Genomic DNA, 20658 nt, shown 5'->3' on the forward strand with positions numbered 1-20658 from the left:
TTCTAAATGAAAAATAGGATGTGGGGAATTCTATATGACAGAAAGTAGTGATATATGAAACCTCAGAATTTTCTTTATATGCAAACACATGCAAACTCAGTATTATATATTAAGTATACTGGAACTCCTTATTTTGAGCAGTAGATTTCAATAGCTTTATGAGTCTTACATACATAAATATTACTTCTTAACTGTCCTTTTTTTCAACATAAATAACTGATCAGGCACTATAAAAGATCAAGACACTAAAGAGTCATTGGATTGGATTGTTCTTTTTCTTAAAACTGCCACACAGTGGGAAGAGTGCTTAAAGCATAGGTTCTGGAGGTGTGGTTCAGGGACCACTGGGGTACCTGAGGCCCTGTCAGGTTTCCACTAGGTCAAAAATCCTTTTCATAACAACTTTAAGATATTATTTGTCTTCAAACCATATGGTATTTGAACTAACGATGCAAAAACAATGAAGGGTAAAATTGCTGATGCTTTAGTCTCATTCTGTGGCTCTTAGGGTTGGAATTATTGCATTTCTTAACACATAATTTGAAAAGAGGTTTTATTAAAATTGACTGAATCTCAAACTGAATAGTTCCCACAGAGGTAATATAGTAGTGATATTATAATCTTCGGAGAGGTAAGGGAATAGTAATATGAAAAAATGTCCATGGTTAACACCAAAAGGAGTTAAATGAATAATGCTCCCTCAATAGGAAGTAGGAAACTCACATTTTCTCCTTTGTCACCCTTGCTGCCTTTTTGTCCTGGTTCACCGATTTCACCCTGTATTTGAAGGATTTGAGTTAAAGTTTATCTCTAATATGCCATACCTGCCATTGCATTGTCATTACTATCATTGTATGATTAAATTTTACTTTAACGTAATTATGTGCTAACATTTAATGTCACAGTTTAAATTGGAAAAGCCTGCTTCTCACTTTCTAGTATTGACTAATATTGATTTCTAATATTGATTAGTATATAGACAAACAAAAGTCAACTGAACTTTGAGGAATACTGCAGCTGGACTTTTAATTCACAAAATCAATTTTGTCTGAAATATTACCAGTATAAACTAATAATGAAAATACATTAATTTATATAAAAATATAATTGCACATTAATCAAAAATCAGTTATTTTTTCTCCTAGTTTTCCAACTGCTAAAATGTTGCACATTATCAGAGCACTGGTTAACAAATTTTGTTATATAATTTCACAATAATATTAGAAAATATTCAGTTCAAACACAACAACACAGCTATACATTCAAAATCAAGAGCTTAGAATCGTTACTTACACGTTAGTAAAAAATAGGGAAGTATAGGATTATCAAATATGTATGCAGCTCATTCTTAAATTTTAATTCTGCAATATCCAAGACACCACAGCTAAATGTATACAAGTAATTAATTAAATTAACTTCACGTTTATTTCAGAAACATATATATTTAAAAATAGATAAGCAACTTTGGCATCTGTTATTTTTTCTCACTCCCATTGTTCTTGTCTTGTTTTTAATCCTACATACTATTTCATGGGATAACGATAATTCCCAACCTCTAAAATAAAACTTTTGAGCACAAGGAAGCTGTATTGAAACTTTGGAAAAGATATCTTTAGATTTGACATCTAATCTTAAAAGAGATTATATCCAGGATTCTTAAGAAAAAATTTATTTCTCACAGGACGCGCTAACATGAATAAAGCGCACTCACCTTGTCTCCATCTTCTCCAGGGGAGCCAGCAGGCCCAGCAGGCCCTGGGAGACCCACAGGGCCTTGTACTCCATCTCTGCCTGCAGGGCCTTGGGGACCTTTTTCTCCCTGCATTGAAAATCCAGCAGGTCATTACTTTGCTGTAAGAAACCTGTAAATTAGCTATTGTTACAATTTTTAAGTACAGCTACAACAGTCATACTCTGGCTTCCATATTTGACAAGGAAATTGCTTTGATTTTCCCCCAAAATATATTTTCCCAATATATTGCTATTTCCTAGTAGCAAATGATAACACAAAAGATCTCTACATTCTTTCGTGACTAAGAATACTAATACTGTTAACAATTTATGAATCTCAAGTTATGGGTCACAAAAACAATTAAGACTCAATTTGGAAGTTTTCTTTCAATCACACATTTTCAAATCAAGCATTATATATTGATAAATCAGATGCTTGATGTTTGTGAAAACTCACTGACCCTTTACTCTTTTTCTGTGCTGCTACTGAAATAGCTGGGCAGTGCCTATCAGGCCTCAAAAACCATAAAATGCATTTGCTCGTATACCCAACTTTATAATATGCTTTCTGTGTAGACTTTTTCTATTTTTTAACAATGTTTCATGAATTTTTCTAGATTTTGATATTTTGTTTCCATGCTGCTTTTACTGATTCAAAATGACAAGGCTGTTAGCTTTTAAAAATTTTTTGTTTACTTTTTGACAATGACATTATTTTCCTCTTTTAAAATTTAACTATATTGTGTAGTTTAAAAAGTATAGGCTTGTTAATAAAGATGGCAAAAAATTCTTTCAGAGCTTAAATAAATGATTTCCTAAAAGGCAAGACTTCATCAGTTCTGCACAAAGTTATTCCTGATTGCAGTTGGTGGTTCTATCTTTTCTCTCATTACACAAGCTGGGAATCCATGTCATTAGTTCCTGCATTTACATTATCCTGCTCCCCACCCCTCTGGCCCTCACCACCTCGTGTCCCTTTACGATGACTAAGTTTTATCTCTTGAATATATTTACTTCTCTTTATCTCCACCATTAACATCTTACCCCAAAATACTAGTAGACTTCCTCTCAACTATTGAAATATTTCCTTCTTATCTCACATCTATTCTTACTTCCAAACTATCCCCTGTGCTGCAATCAGAGAGACAATCATCTTACCAACATTCTCTGTAGTCAATTTACTTGTTTACCATTCCTAAGGTAAAGACCAAGCTGCTACTGTGGTCTACCATTACCGGGCTCCTTCTACCTATGGACCAGCATCTAGCCTCCCTTGCCCTTGCGCTCTATATTTCAACCCCTGTAGATCTTTTTTAGTCAAACTTGATGCCATACCCTTCCTGTCCCTTGGCCTGAGCACATGTTGTTCACTTAGCCTGGAATGCCCCTAGGAGGACCCTCCACTTAGTTAATTTCTCCTCATCTTTTACATTCCATCATCAATGCCCTACCCAAGGAAAGGCTCTGATTCCAGCTTAGGTCCCTCTGTTATAAGCTGACATACACCAGTACATTTCCTTACATCGTTAGCCAGAGTTTGTAATTATACAGGTACTTAGTGATTCTTTGCTTATGATCTAATGCCCCATCAGACATAAATTGTGTGAGGGCAGAAGCTGTCTGATTTTGTTTTCCATTGTACCTCGCTGGCCTGTGGCCCAGAGTAGCCATTTAAGGCTAGTTAGTTAATTGCTTAATGACAACAAACATAACAAAATGTCTATAAAACAAAGTTAACAAGTTTATTACTTTATTGGGTTCCATACGATCTTACTGTATTTTTCAAAACTATGCCATAATTATCATTTAACACATACCTCTGATGTCACACTGGAGACCTTTTATTTCCTTCAAATTAAATATTGCAATGTCTCAAACCTATCTCCACTCATAAAATGTGCTGTGCTATTCACAGTGTCACTATTTTGAACACATGAGCTGATTCAGATATTTCTCCTTAATTTGGATTTCCTTGAGAGACTGAACTCCAAAAATCAATCCTTTAATATGAGAGTATCTGTAAATAAGACAGATTAATTCTTCTGTGCCTTCATTACAGTACACATAATCTCTAGCCAGGAATCACCTGCTGTTTATTTCTTTTGATCCTGGTCTGTGTGGAATCTATACCACTATATCAGATTTATATTTGGGTTTAGGAAGAGGTAAAAGACTTTGCTTAACATCTTAGCCAACGTCTCCATCAGTTTTTACTAAACCTCTGCATGGAGGACTATGGGTATTTTCACCCAACACTTCTATAACCATTTGATGCTACCATCCCTAGATAGATAACTTCTTCAAAAGTACTACCTAATACTGTGTCCAGCACTTAGTTGCTCTCAATAATTATTTGTTGAATAAAAGAACAGTGGAACGAACACCTTGGAGTTTTTGTTGGTGGTGGGAATAACAGAGAGAACGGGTGGGCAGAACATTCTCCTTTCCCTCCCTCCTCATAATACCACCAATCACCAACAAAACCCGGGCCAAATCTTATCTCTGAAAAGAGCTTCTGTCAATAATTTCTCCTCTATATCATAAAGTAATTTATTATCATTTTCAATACTTTTCCATATTCTTGTCTTTGTTTCAATATTTTACTTTTTCTTCATAAAGTCAAGGTATTTAAAACCCAGCCTTCAACTTATTATCTTCAGAGGATTCTTGGCTTCTCTAATAAGTATATTCTCAATTGGTATACAAAGCAATGCATATCTGTTTTCTCTGTATACATTCTTCATTGTGTTGTGCCAATATACGGGTGCCCTGGATTTTTGAATGAACTTGTATGAAAGGGCCCTCCCAGTGCACAGTACACTATAAAAGTTTTATGGACAAATCTTTAGTGCCTGAGATTGGTTGGAAATTATAGAAATTGTAAGAAGGAGCCAAAGAACAATTTTTTATAGTTGTCTTTTAACATGTCAGAAAATAATGTCTAATTTTTCAACAAATTTACTAAGCTGGAAATATATTGCTTTAAAAACTTCTCAGCAATTAAAAATGCTTTCTCTGTCACCAAAAAATTCTAACCACAGGCGATATGGTCCTATTCTAATATTCTAAATGTGTCTAAAAGGTAGTGGATTACAGAAAAACAGTCACTTTAATTTGGAAATACTTAAACAAGATCACAAACAGTAATGTCAATGGACAATGAAAGCAACTTCCTAAATCTGACTCATCTTGCTAAAACTAAGGCCTTAGTGATTAAAAGGTATTTTGAAAATTATAGGTTTAAACTAGATAATATATGTCAAAACTTACATATACACAAAAGTACTGAACTCGTATTTTTTGCATACAACGGTCAGCAATTTTTATATATATTTACTGAACAAGTTTGTGTTTTAGCCTTGGAGGATGAGAGAATGCTTTAGTCGTTTTAGAAAATGAATATGATTAAGTCAAAAACAGGAACAAAATTAGGGGAGAAATCTTGATGATGAAACAAACCTAATGGACAGAATATATCCATAATTATTAAATAAATATAAGATAAAATAATTGACCAGATGTTTTCCACCTCTTTCGCTGTAGATCAAAACTCAAATCACATGAGAAGTGCAGCCTCTTTCTATGCGTTTCACTTACAGACCATGAAAGTGATTGGAAATTAAGTTGTACTACAAGAGGAGTGAAAAGTGAACCCTTTTCTAATATAAAGCAGCAAAGTATGGTTTTAATCAAAAGTCCAATTTTATCTTTTAAAAGGAACAAAATCAGAAGCCTTTCACATTAATAATATCCAACTCCCTCACAGATATTAGGGTTTCATAAAATGTGGAAAAATGTCATCTCATTTAATGAATTTTCTGTATTACAAATATAAAAAGAAGTGGGTTTATATGCCAGGCACATAGGCAGAAAGAATGCAGTGGACTATGAAGAGCTAATATCCTTGAATACAAAGTAATAACTTGTGCAGGATGACAGTATAATATATTCCTCCGTGAAATGACTTACAGGAGCACCTTTCTCTCCAGCTGGACCAGGAGGACCCTGCGGTCCTGGTCGCCCTGGCAAACCAATTGGGCCAGCTGTTCCTGCTGAGCCACGTTCTCCTGGTGAGCCCTAGCACAGGGGAGAAAAGGTATTTTGTTATTAATGATGGAAAAAGTTACACTTAAGAATCACTTATTTAGCTGTGAAATCTTACAGTTTACATAACATAAAAGTCACTTTTAGACAATTTTAAGATCTCAGACGGGAACAGTACTCACAATTTAAAAGATTAAATTCTAGCCCCAATATTAAGCACAGATATTAAAGTTAAGACATCCTGATAAGAAGAAAAATATTTCAAAATTATATATCTTTAATATTTTACAGATGTTTTCTTTTTTCATTGAAGTGTTCACAATTGTTCACAATGCTTTATAAGACATAAATCCAACAGTACCTTCCTATACAATTTTCTCCCTGTATTATTCTGGATTGGCAGGATACACTGTCTAGACTAGCATTTTTCAAAGTCATTTCTGGACTTCACCTCAAACTTGCTGAATCACAATTTCAAAGTCCTAAAAATGAGTTCAGAAATTGTCATTGCCTTGAGGTACAAATATAATTTTTTACATAATAAAGTTCAGTAATCACTCTCCCAGAGCTTGGACTTTTTCCTGAAAATAAGTCCTTAAATTCATCTTAGAATCCTGTAGGGACCATTGGGTTTTATTATGAACACTAACTAGATAATACACATTTGACTAGGTACATCCAATTGAGTTTCAAAATAGAGGCTATGTATTTTCAATTAGTTTGCTTTAAAAATACCTAATATGTAAAATTTTAAAAAGTGTGGATACTGCCTTCATATTAATTACCTCTATCAACAATTTAAGAAAACATTTTCTAAAGCAAGAATAAAAGAAATGCAAATGTAGATTTCTAAGTCATGTAAAGGTCAAAGATAACCTATTTACCATTTCCAATTTTATTTATTGAAAGGTAACAAGAATATTGTCTTTGCATTAGATTCCTAGATGGGTGGCTAAGTTATAATTTATCATTTTCTTTCAGGATTGAACTAATGTGAAATATTAGAAAATATGATTATTAGCAGCTTTCCTTAATAATTAAGAAGTCTAAATAATAACATCATCATTTTAAAACTCAAAGAAATGATTTATAAAAGCTGGAAAATACAGTACTGTCACATTTATTTTCTAATATTACTCTCCCTATGTAATTAGAAGTCATTTTATTATACAAATATGAATTATTGACTTTGTTCTAATTTCTATTTTTATTAGCTAGAGAACTAACTACATATGAACATAAGAACAATGATAATGACAACAATTTGTATTGATGTAGTGCTTTACAATTTAAAAATCAATTTCACATTCATTTTGTCATTTTATTCTCAGAAAGATTCCGTTGCGTTTTGGGTGCAGCTGTAGCATGACAGTCTTAAAGATGAGGAACCTGTGGCTCAAAGAAGTTAACTATCTTTCCCATAATCAGGGAACTAGTCAAGAGCAACCCTGACCTTGGACTCCTCCCTGTGTTTTCTCCACAAAGCCAACCATTGCTTCTCTTTAATGAAGACATCAATGACTCCCAGGGGCTATTGAGTTGGAATTCCTTTAAATGTAGTACCTATTCAATTTTATTGAACTATTCCTTGATTACAAAGGATTACAAGAATATTTACTATGTAATTTCTTGACATTATTTTTCTGGCTAAATTCACAAGCTACATAGAGTGCTTTTTTATTTTGTGAGGTGTCTGAATATTAAAGCAATTAATATGAATGCATAGGCTATAGATTTGAGATTATTGTGAACAACTTAAGAGTAACATTAGAAAAGTGATTTTGTTTCTCATTTTCTTTGTTTTAGGACTAATTGAACCACGGTTATGTTTGTTTTAATTATAGGGTATCTTTAATTTAGGAGATAGGAGACGGAAATAATCTGAAGAAACTTTACCGAAAATATGGTTAAAGAAATCACGACACTTGAACTTGATATAAACAAAAAGTGGTGTTTTTGAGCTATAATGAGTATATATTTTAAAAACAAACTCAGGAATTGTTCAGATGGATAATAATTAATTAAGAGTTTTGTGAAAAATAAATTTTTACCAATCATAATTCAAATACTAAAGAAGAAGAGATTACAAAGGAAAAACTTCAGTTAGTATTTTTTAAATAATAAACATCTGTCCTCTGTCAAAATGTTATTTTTAATTTAATAATATTAAAATATTTTATGCAAAAGAGTCAACCACAAGTGGTGTGACTGTTAACCAGATGGCAGACTTTGGATGAATGATTCCAGAGGCCAATGCAGAAATTAAAAATGAGAATAGAGTCCTCTGAGTGTATTCAAGAAATGCAGCCCTAAAAGTTGAAGGAATGCAAAGATTTGTCTCTACTTATCAGAGACAGCAAAGAAACAAAGGAAGCCTGGAAGCTGAGAAGGAGGGCAGGGGAGGGAGGAAGATGGAAAATGTGAGAGAGAAAGAGAGAGACAGAATGGAGGAGGAAGACTAGGATTAAAAGGAGGAGGAGAAGGAGAGCAAGGACCCTGAAATTGAGAGGAATGCAAAGAATTCTGAATAACAGAAAAGAGAGAAAGAAAAAGTTCAGTAATGAAAGCACTCTTTTTTTGTATAAGTATAAACAGAAAACAATATACAGTGTGACTAGGGTGATTCTGTTTTATTCAGGAAAACTCTATCATCCCTAAAGATAAATCTCTACTTACCTGAAAATCTGATTTCTTGAGGATCAGTGTGCATACAAGGGTGGGTCTATTACATTTTCGTTTTAACATTTTACTTGTAAAATCTCACAAAAGCATTACTACCCATTAGTGTTATCAAATCTAAACTAAGCATCCAATTTAAGTGCTGAAATATTTTATTTGTAATTGGTGATACAAAAAGAGATGCAATTTTGATATGTCAGGCCATGAAACCTTTCTCTTTGAACCTGTTTTAAATTTAAACCCCAACTTTTCAAAGACTACCTGAGGAAGATATCACTTTAGACTGTGTTGAGCTTGACAGCTATGAGACCAGAATGATAAAAGAGGAAATTCACTAGAAAGCAGATGTGTATATTTAGAAAATTTATTATTTTCCAACTATTGAGACTACTAAACAACTATTGTGCTAAGTACTTTACAAATGCAATATAATTTAATTCCTGTACGACTTATTTACTTTTCAGGTAAAGGCGGCCATAAGGCCCAGTGTCTAGCTCATGTGCCCTGATTCACACAAAGTTTCCTCCTGCAATACAGAGTACTTCATAAATGGTGAAGAAAAAATTCCCTGATTGTTTGTACCACTATAATTCACACATATTATGCTAAATTTTAATAAGTAGAAGAAACAGAAGCCATTTAAGACCACTTCTACCAGAACAAGCTCATATTGGTTGAACACTTTCTAAAATGAGAAAACTTAAAAGAATTAATGGCAATGCTTATCTCCTTTGTCCAAACAGTCGTTCTCTGACATTCATACAGTCTAAATACTTTTGATAACAGCATGCTTTGCAGTGATTTTATTTTATACATCGATAAATGAAAAGTGAAAATCTCTGATGATACCTACTGATTAAGCACATGCTGTTATCAACATACAGATCTTATTTAAATATTCCCAGGTCAACTTTTAAGAGTAAGCCTTATGAATCCTTTAATCCCAATTGAATCATTGAGGAAATTCCATTAAAAATGAAAATTTAAACCCAATATTAAAAAGAGAACCCATTTACACATTTAACAAAAATATAGTGAGACTCTACTCTCTTGTGACATTGACTGGGAATACAAAATGTATTATGGCAGGTATCAGCCCTTAAGAAGCTCACACTGCAAATGCATTTTTTTTCCATAAAGGCTAGACAGTTATAGTTATAGAATGTATTGCATTGTCCTATAACTGGCTATAGTGAAGAACAGAGGGCTTTATATTTGTCAGATAAGTGAACAATTACATCTAAGATGAACATGTTTGGGTTTAAACATAGGTTAAATGGATAATAATAGGCTCACAAAGGTAAAATTTTTGCTTGTTTTTTAAATTGATCTTCAGCCCTCCGAGTACTTACTGGCACATAGCAAGCCCTACGAAAATGTGTCAACTGTATGTGTGATCTTTTCCTTCTCAGCACTGAAACCACTAGCTTCCCCATCTTGAACAAACTGATTAACTTCTATTTGACTCTATTTTCTCGCCAACAATAATAGAGACAGAAATAATTTGCCCTCTGTTTTTTTCTGATATTAATGTGTTGATACATCTAAAGTCTGTCCTAAAGTATGATTGCAACAGATGTTGGAGTACTGTACATGAACAGCTACATACTTTAAAAGTAGAGATGCAATCTCAAATGATTGCAGAAGTGAAATTTTATAGGAGAGAAAATTAAGATCTAGAATGTGTATGGTATATCTAAGGCCATACTGTTAAGAGTAGAGCTTTTCCCACAAAACAGTATTTTTAATCCTAATTTAAACTGTTTACATACTCATCTCTATAGCAATGATAAATATTTTACCCATCAAAAGTGCTTAACTGGAAAGAACTCAGAGAAAAAGAGGCTAAAAACTATAAAAATATTTCCCCAATTTGTGATTTAAATAGCAATGGACACATGGTAAATTAAAAGTTTTCTGAAGGTATGTATGGAATTACAGGAATTGTAACAACCGTAATATCATGAAGTATTCTGTTATTTTAATACTAAACAGCAACCACTATAGGTCACTTATTTTCAACTGAATGTTGGACATTTACTTATTTTTATAAGAGAGGAATTTACATTTTTATAATTAGTGACTTCTCTTTAAGTTTATGTTAGCTTTATCCTCTTCTGCAGCCCTTTTCCCTAAACCTTGCAATGGTAGTAAAACACAAGTCAATAGCATCAGTTTATTTCCTTGAAGCAATGAGAATAGTGGTTATTTCTCCAACTCTTCACACACAGGAGAACCCCAGATAAATATTTTCTGTTATGTTCACTGGGTGTTTCATATTCTGAGAAGCATTTGTAAAGTAAAGGAAAGGGGTAAACAGAGAAATCATTTCATCAGCTTTCAATTAGAAGGCAGCCCACTAGAGAGAGGAAAAGAAACATAAACACAAGTTCTTATAAACAGAGCTATACAAGTAGAAAGCAAAAAAAGAAAAAAGTCTGCCCCTCTCTTTGTAAAGCCAAGTTGACCTAATGGCAAAACTAGTTTGAGGTAATTCTCACTCTGCAGATTACATGTATTTGAGATCAGGTAAGCTGAAAATTCAGATAAAATATCAAGCATGACCAGAGTTTAAAACATAAATTCTGAATGAGTAAGTTAAAGTCCTACAATATCTCAGTCTTTGGTCACTGATCCCACCACCATCTCTCTACATGATTCATCCTGATTGGATGTCATAATAGCCCCCTGAGGTCTAACCGGATTCCAATAGAGAAAGTGTGCTTTAACTTTAAAAAGAATAGCATATGACCCAGTTAGTAAGTGTAATCCTTCTAAAAACTTGTCCAGTTCCTTGTTTGAGAAATAAGTAAAAAGCCAGTGAAAAGAAGGTTCTCTGGAATGGGATGTGGAAAAAAAATTAGAAGAAGTAGGAATTATGATAAGACGGGCATATAAAATCCTAAAGGAGAGACAACAACAGGAAGAATAATAGCACATAAAGAGGAAAAGAGAGAATCATCAGGGGATAATCATGAAATAGGAGTCATAGGAAAGGAATAAAGACTGATACGTTGCACAGCTGTGAAATCTTGGACTTTTACCTTTTAGCAGCTATGTGTCTGCCCCCTCCCCATATACGTTCTCCATATTAACTCCTACTCCTGGGGAGGGGGAAGAAATGTGGTTGTAGGGATAGAGGGCCTTTACCAGCACACTATTTTATTTTTTTAAATCTCCTCATTTTTAGAGAAATAACTGTTGGCAATGAGGGGATTTTAAAAAATTATTATTATTATTACTTTATCTTTTGGCCACACCGCGCGGCATGTGGGATCTTAGTTCCCCGACCAGGGATCGAATCCATGCCCCCTGCATTGGCAGCGCGGAGTCTTAACCACTGGACTGCCAGGGAAGTCCCTGAGGGGACTTTTTTTTTTTTTATCAGAAAAAGCATAAGAGGGAGAGATTATTTAGGGAATACATTTTCCTTGATTTTGTTTTATGAAAATATAGGTGGTAAATGCAATCTGAGAACTCGTTTGCATAATATATTTGTATATACTGTGTGTTAACATAAATATAAAATGTTTACTCAGTTTGTGTTCAACATATGAGAAAAACGCTGCGCTGCCCTCCTCTCCTGCTGTTCAGCCCCTTGCTTCTTCCTGCGTTGCGTGTGTGCATCAAGACACCTACTTAGCGAGTAAACCCCCTGAGATGAGAAAACATGACCTGCTTTGATGGGCATCTATTACCAGCTTTTGTGTACATCATCATGCATACAGAGAGCGCTTGGTTTCTGCCAGATTTTAGAAGCCCAAAGTCACAGGATCCTGTCGGGATAACTTTGTTTGTCTTCAGCAGGAGCACTAAAAACTGTTTCTCAATATACATTCACTCCGAGTAGCTCGACCTTCAGAGAACTATGACATTGAGATACCAATTCTTTGCTAAGAGGACTTAAACATTGATGAACACTTCAAGACTAAGTCTAGCCCATAAAAAACTTGCTTTTCATAGATCAAATTGATTTTTACTTATATCTTTTAACTCCAACATAATTCCTTTAGGGAAAAAACATTGTTTTCACTTCGAGTTCTTTGTTCTATCTTTTAATATATTACTCATTATTTACTATGTTATTTTATCTATTCCACATCCATCATCCTCAGTAAACCATAAGCTCTATGCAGGAAATGTCCATTTAATGAATCTATAGAACTCCAGCTTAATAGATTGTCTGGCGTATTCAGATATTTATTTAATTATAGTTTTCCATAAGAGAAGACTTACAGCAGCTTACAGGGAAGACATAAATACAAGATAATATAAATAAGAAATGTTAGGTAAGAAATATAAATAAGCAAGTAACATTTTTATTGGCAAAAAAATAGGACTAACAATATTAGTAATCTAAAAATGCATACTAGAGACCAAGGCTTTTCCCAAATGCAGGTCATGATCCATTGATGGTTTATGAAGTCAATGCAATGGGTCTTGTACAGCATTTTTAAAAAGTAACTCTAATAAAATAAAGCAGATAATATTAAAGTACATTATATGTACTTTTTGTATAGAGTTGAACGCAAAAAGTTACAAAAACAGTCATAAAGCAAGGAGTTATCTTCTCTACTGTGTCCCAAATTTGACTCCATTATTTCCGTAAGCCATAATAAAAAGAGAAATTTAATTTTCATAACAGTTAAAAGAAAAAAGAAACCCAGCTGACTGCTCAAGAAACCACAAACATTTCTAATGCTATTATTAGTAAGAGATTTCTTCTGAGGATACTCATAATAGGAGCCTTGCATACAAATCTCCTATATCCTCAAATAGATACTTTTGGTTGATACAACTCTGCACATTATAGTTTTTCTAAATACAAGCCAATGGCATCATAGCTAGACTTATCAGAGTCCAATAAACCCACTTCTATAGGCTGTCATAACAACGTGATACAAACAGTCTGGCCTATGTTTCCAACTGAATAGATTATGAATAAAAAGAATAGGTGTTAAATATATTTATAAATGAATACATGCACACAGGTATAGATGGATGACTATTAAATATATTTTGCTTTGCATGGGGCAGAATATATTGAAAAGGTATAGTGTTTGACGTGCATAACTGTGACATGTACACACTTTACAAATCTCACTGTGAGCAAGAACTGTTGATAAAAAAACCTGCTTTTAGTTTTAGTTCATTTACGTCCTATGCAATGAGGGAACTTATTATTTCTCTCATATTCCAGAAAGACAGCACAACTACTCTCCTTAAGAATTGTATTCTAAGGAAAAAAGTTAAGGATTCAATAGTATACTGGAAAATATTTATGGTCATTAAGGATTCAACTTGTACATCCATTTAAGCAGTTTAATCTTTGATTCATTCAAGTTAAGAATGATTATAAAGAGCACATATAGGAATATTAAAGCCTAGTTAGCTGTAATATTAGCTCCTCTAACTCTTTTCCTTTTGACAAATTTTTCACCAAAATAGAGAATGATGAAGAGGACTTGGAAAACTGCAACTGAGAGAGACAGAGAGAGAGGGAGAGAGAAAGAATGTTAGGCCAATATTTACGGAGTAAGAGATACACATATCTGGAAACGGGTCTATGTAATGTGCTGTGGCGTTTCGTTTTCAAAGGACTATGAACTTGGGCAAGTTGTTTACCTTCTCTAAGTCTCAGATCCCTTGCCTTTAAAAATGGAAAGATAATATCTACTGGGCCAGGTTGCAGGAATCAAATAAGATAACAATTATAAAGTTCTTAGCATGAGTTGAAAGAATAAATACGCAATAATTTCCTTTCCCTTTTCTACTTCCTTTACCATCCACATCTCTCTTTACATTTTTTCCTTAGAGAACTCATCACTTTAATATTTTTTCCTTAGTATGCATAAGTGCTGAATCTCTATCCCTCTCTGTTCCTGTAAATTTTAGTCCTGCACTTATCAATACTTGGTCAATATCCCTAAGGTAAAGTTAATATGAGACTGATACAAACTCAGGAGTTCTACAGGATACTCTTACACCTTTATCCCTATGCATTACAATTTCATTGTCTCTCACCAACTGACCAGATATTTTCCTCTGATATTTCGATGTCACGTCTTTGATCAACATTGCAAAATAGAACATGTTATCTTTCTTGCCAAAGAAGTCAGCACTCCTTATCCTTTGTTTTTACTATCAATTGCAAGATAATCCCCCTAAGTCTTTAACCTCAAAAAATGAGAATTAACATGAACAAATTTTCTGAATAAATTAAAGTTTACATCTAGAAAATCAACAACTTTTGTTTTAATCTTGGTAATTTGGAATTAAAAAATTTCAAAATCAAATTTCACATGCATGTAATTGCTTTAACTGGAGTAAACTGAGGCTTGTTTAGCACTTGTTATGGAGTAGGAGTCATCATCATGAACCTCTTTATTATATTTTACAGCAATTACAGTAATAGCATAAAGAACTAATAAATGTGGATGATGTCTTTCCTTTTAGTGGTTCCTTTTCCAACAACTTTGAGGAAGAATTTTAATTGGTTGATGCCTACTGAATTGGGTATGTTAATTTATTGTAAGAATAGATTCTAATTCCAAATAAATAAACTCACAGTCAGCATTTGTGGAGCATTTCTATTAGCAAAGTATAAAAGCCTTTTAAAATCTTTTGTGACTACTAAGAGGCTTTGAGCTTTCGTGTGAGAGTGTTTTGTGTTTGTCGTTGTTCCTGACCAGGTAAAACTGACCAGGCATCACTAAATTGTCATTCCCCCAAGGACACAAGCTTGAAGTCATCATTCAGTTTTCATCTTTCCTCACTGCCCATATCCAATCTTAGTAATAAATCCTACTATCCTGCCTTCCTAGTGTTTGCTCCATCTGCACTGGCCTTTGACTTCCCACTGAACTATCATTGGCTCACTCATATTATGACATTGATCACTGAACTTTTATGCTCAGTGAGTCTCTCCCATCTCTGCTATATATTACACACTAATGATAACTTTTTCCCTAAAACTTTATTAAATTTGTTTGTTCCAAAAACTTTAATTTTTTTTTACTCCATTTACTCCAAAAACTTCAAATCTGCAAATTACTTCAACTTGGCATTTTAGAGCTTCAATAATCATATGGCATATTATATTTCTGCTTTAGCATTATATTATGTAAATACATAGCAGAGTACCTGGATCCTAGCAAGAATTCATCACACTTTAGTCCCTCTCCCAAGGTGCCACACTTTGGTAAGACCAGATGTTCCCTAAACACCTTATCTCTTTCCTAGTATCATTCTCTAGATCTTAATGATTTTGTAATCCTCTATACTCTTTGAAGCCAAGTTCAAGGGCCACCTCCTGCATGACCCTTTTACTGATTTCTCTTCTCTTCCCCTGCCCTTGAATAATTAATATTTGTTGTTTGTATATCATTAGGCATTTAATCACTGACTGTCTTATAGTGCTATTTCGTCTTTGGCGTGTTTCTTTTCAAAATTGTTTCCCTTATTTTAAGTCTTTTAGAGGTATATCTTCTGTGGAGCTTAATTGTATACAGGGAAGTAAGTAGTAATTGCCAAATAAACAGTTCTTGATGCTAAATGAATAAATATTAGATCTTTTTGATCAAATTTACTATGTTCTTTCACATGTAACCGGATAATTGTTGACTAATATTCTATTAAAGTATATATCTCCTGGGCATATTATGTACCCTACAGATATATTGATTTCAACTGTCCAAAGACCTCAGATAACATTGTTTGCTTGGCTCCTAAAAAATAACTTTAAACAATTTAAATGTTGTGCTCATGATTCAGGTTTCACAGATGCAATAACCATTGATCTTAAAAAATGCATCCATATTCCAAACTAAAATTCACTTTAGAACCTGAAGTTCTGGATAAATAGATTGCATTGCACTGAAAATTTTGAAGATTCTATCTATGCTCAAATAAGCACTTCTGTCTTATTCAACTATTTTTCCTACTCGTGCTACCACCACTAACTTATCTGGATATCTTAAAATGTTCTATATAATTTTATGAATATCAAATATAGTTATTGAAAAGTCTTATTTTTCTTTTTAAAAAAATCCTTATCAGATATCCATACCCACCATAATCATTGCAATGACATTTGTATGATCTACAGGTTAAATATAATGTTAATCAATCTGCCAAAGATTATATTGCTATGTTCTCAGTATTATTTATGCTATATACACTTTACTCCAATATCAGGATGTATGATAAATTTAAATAGGTAGATATGGAATGATTATATTGACAGCACTGTGCTGTGAATGTAACCAAAGTAACATAAGGAACTCACAGTCTAATGAAAGAGACAACCAAATATATTCCAATGCAATTTCTAAAATGCAAATCATAACAAAGAGCACAAAGAGCGGAGAAATTTCACTAATACATGAAATGGAAGCAAATTGTCCAAAGATGACCTTATAGAGATTTTAACATTTAAGCTTGATCTCTATGGATGAGTAGGATTTTTTTCAAATAGAGAAAGGAAAAATGGGGTTTCCTGGAAGAAGAAGAAAAGTATAAAGTATATTCTCTGCAAAGTATAAAGATTGTGGCAGTATGATAAGCAAGAAATTCAGTGCATTAAATTGGCTAGAATTAGAATGTAGGCCTTAAGAAAAATAAAATAGACTATAGTGATTGGGATCAAATTTTGAAGAAACTTATAAGGAGTTTGGTTTCCAAAGACAGTGTGGAGCCATGAGATATGTATAAGCAGAGGAATGGAAGAGTTAAGGTTGTGTATTAAGCTATAATTCTACAATCAGTGGGCAAAACTAACAGAAGAGGGTAAGAAAGAGAGTCAAGGAGATAAGACACTATTAAGCAAAGAGAGAAAGGAAAGAGTCTGAACAAATATGGTGGTAGTGGAAATGAAGAAAAGGGGACAAATTAAAGAAATATTTTGGAGGTACAACTAGTATGACTTCAATATGTTATATAAAGAAGTTGAGATGCAAGTTAAGGCAACTTTCAGCTTTTTAGATTGGTGAAATAAAATGGAGAATGAGAAGAAACCGCTAAAATTGGTAGTTTGGCTGTTATTGGTAACTTCACACAGTACAGCTAAGAATGAAGGTAAATTAATGGAAAAAAATGAAGGCTGTATTCTAATGCTTTCTGGAGGGTTATATGTATCACAAGAAAATAAAAATCTGATATTTACTCATTCGCCGATTATTTCATAAGGTTACATTGACTAAATAAAGCAATCTAGATAATATACAAAATGGATATATGCCTTTCACACTTACGGGATTTTTTTAATGAGCATTTATAAAATTCAAGTCTCATCAAGTACTCAGAATCAGACAAATCACGATTTATTTCCTCAGGTATTGTAAGAAGCAAGATAGCTCCTTTTACCTCTTGACAACAGTGGTAAAATAAATATTTTCAGTCATCTAAACTCTTTTGTTTCTGCACTCATTAGAGCATGCAACTGGTAGAAACCAGGCATTGACTGATTTGATTGACATGTGTTTATTTTCTCTTCCACACACTGTGGGATCACAGCATGAGAGTAATGAAAGAAGAGCTGTAATTTGCAATCATGGATAGCATGGCTATTTATTATAATCATACTTACAACTGGACCTGGTGGGCCCTGGGGACCTTCTCCTCCTTTCAGTCCAGGTGCACCCTGGGAAAAGTGAAAAGCAAAGAAAATGAATTGATGTGAATTGAATATAAATAGGAGGAGATGTATGACTGATAAAATGAGAATATTAGGAAGTGTTTCCAGACACTAATGTATATTGCTATACGTATTATGACAACCAATGCATATGCTTACATATTTCCCTTTAATTACTCATGAATCTTTATTTAGTTGAGACCTAAAACAATGCTTCTAATAAGCAATTTTATTCACATATTTTATTAATATGTTAATTATACCTGAGCTCCAGAAAGTCCTCTTTCACCTGGGAAACCACGTAGTCCTGCTGGTCCGTCTTTCCCTGAGACACCTTGAGGACCTGGGTCACCCTAAAGAATATAATATACATCCATCATAGAGAGTAAACTCTACATGTTTCCAGAAACAAAATTGTAATTACCTCTAAACTACTGTGAGTAGAGCCTGAATACCATTTAATGATGAGAGTATTGAGTGGAATGTCCTATACATTAAAATGAACTACTATCCACAGTTGAGTGTATATAAATGGATGGTTTTATGGTCAATAGAACTAACTGTTCTTATATATTGTTCAGTCATGCTTTGAGATACAATAAACTGAATATGTTACTGACATATCTTTCTGACATTCATTTAAATACTACACCAACATTTAGAGAATCTATGGACAAGTAATGAGAAGTTACAGTAAAAAGTAAATGGATGTTTTCAGCCAAGAAAATTCCTTGAGCATGGTGTACCTTGGCACCTTCTTTTCCTGCAGCACCGGGAAGACCTTGCTCCCCAGGAGGGCCAGGAGGACCAGGATGTCCACGTTCACCTATGGGACCAGTCTCACCAGTTGGTCCCTAAATTGGATAAACAATCTTCATTAGATTGCTCTTTTATTTTTGGCAAAGATAACACAAACCCAAAACAAATATCACTCCCTTTCACAAAGGTTTATCATTTTCAATTATTTTCATGATGTCCTACAAAACTGCATATAAAGCACTGAAAGTAAACTACCTGGTAGAAGTCTGAAAGATTATGTGTAATCTTTATTAAAATCTGAGTGTATAAGGGAAATATATAGAGAAATTCAAAGAGCTGTTTTCTTTATTTAATACCAGATTGTTTCAGAGTGAGGCCAAGTATTGTTAAAAACTGTTTTTTCACTATAATTTCATACCCTCCCCTCTTTTTATATTAGGTGTCAAATGAGTTTAGGAGTAAAAGAGGCACTGGTACCACATTGGTAACTACTCAATGAATCACTGCTTGATAATAAGCTCATATCCCCTGGAACCCAAACAACCAAAGTGGTTCTCCTTGGAATTTCCATGATTGCAGACCTTCCAATTGTTAATCTACGTTCATTTGACAAAGTCTAGACAATGTGGCAGGGGGACCCTGAAGATCATGAGTTTGGGTTGGCAGTTCCTTTCGGCCAAAGACTATAACAAATAGCCCACTGCCTTAAACTGCTGCAAATGCCAAAGTGAAAAATGGTAGGTCACTTATGTGTCCCCTGAGTGGTGCTGGTTTGTGGTGCTATTTCAAGTGTAAATAGAGAATGGTGACCAGTTGCTCTCTATCACCACTTAGAAAAAAGCAAAATGAAGGATTTAAGTTAAAGATATATAAAGGGAAAGTTTCCAAATGCTAAGATTGTTAAACAGTGGAATGTGTTACTGAAGTTGCTTATGGAATATCATTCTCTGTTACTTTTCTAAAAATGCAACAGATTCTTACTTTTTTGGTCTTGGATAAAAAAAAAACATCTATCCCGAATTTGAGTGTACATTTCTAGGTTTAAATTCCTTTAACTATGTATTGCTGAAGGTCCCCAACTTATCATTAATGCATAAACATTTCTCCCCAAAGGAATTTTTCCTTAAACATCTGATCAGAATTTCAATAGTAAGGAATGTAGAACTGATCCTAATTTAATGGCTATCACCACTGAGACAAAAATGAGCGGTGATTCACATGACCTCACAAAAAAAGGAGTATCAAGCATTGCAATCAATATTGCTCCTATTAAATCACTTCCTTTGTCCTAACATGAAAATACGGTTACATGTGAAATAGGCTATAGAATTTTCTTTCTTAAAAGGACTAATAAAGAAAAATAATCCAATGAAGATGCATATTCAATAACACACCTGTTATTTTTATGCCTTAAAGTAGGGAGACAAAAAAGAACACGGGGCTCAGAAACCAGATGTCTGCATTAGGCAGAGATGAATTTTCAAAATCGTGAGAACCTGAAATGTTCAGTTAAGCCCCAATATGTTTACATTCTAGTTGGGGCCTTAATTCTATTTCTGTTCATAGATGAATAACATAATAGGAATCATTCTTTCAGTTAGATTTTTCCACAGAAAATTGTTGTGAAGTTGTTTGGAATAAAGAAGAAAACAATTATTTAGAGGGTTTTTAAAAAATTAAAACTGATAAGCAGTTAAAAGGAAGGCTCAGCACACACACAGAAGTCTGCAAAAGAGCATCATGCACACTGTTTTCTTCTTTATAAAGTAGCAAACAGAAATTCCCTTGGCTTCAAAGTGATCTCTGAAATA

General features: G+C 33.6%; 1 protein-coding gene across 1 annotated transcript in view; it reads right to left on the reverse strand.

Moving 5' to 3' along the window:
- Positions 1-20658, reverse strand: part of COL11A1 (collagen type XI alpha 1 chain) — a 214494-nt gene that overhangs the window by 48147 nt on the left and 145689 nt on the right. The window contains exons 39-44 of the mRNA XM_007169509.2: positions 18835-18942; positions 18352-18441; positions 18041-18094; positions 5701-5808; positions 1712-1819; positions 724-777 (exon numbers count right to left, since the gene is read on the reverse strand). Coding sequence (XP_007169571.1) covers positions 724-777; positions 1712-1819; positions 5701-5808; positions 18041-18094; positions 18352-18441; positions 18835-18942 — 522 coding nt within the window. The remainder of the gene's footprint in view (positions 1-723; positions 778-1711; positions 1820-5700; positions 5809-18040; positions 18095-18351; positions 18442-18834; positions 18943-20658) is intronic.

The sequence above is a fragment of the Balaenoptera acutorostrata genome, chromosome 1 (assembly GCF_949987535.1).
Source record: "Balaenoptera acutorostrata chromosome 1, mBalAcu1.1, whole genome shotgun sequence".
NCBI classification, from domain to species: domain Eukaryota; kingdom Metazoa; phylum Chordata; class Mammalia; order Artiodactyla; family Balaenopteridae; genus Balaenoptera; species Balaenoptera acutorostrata.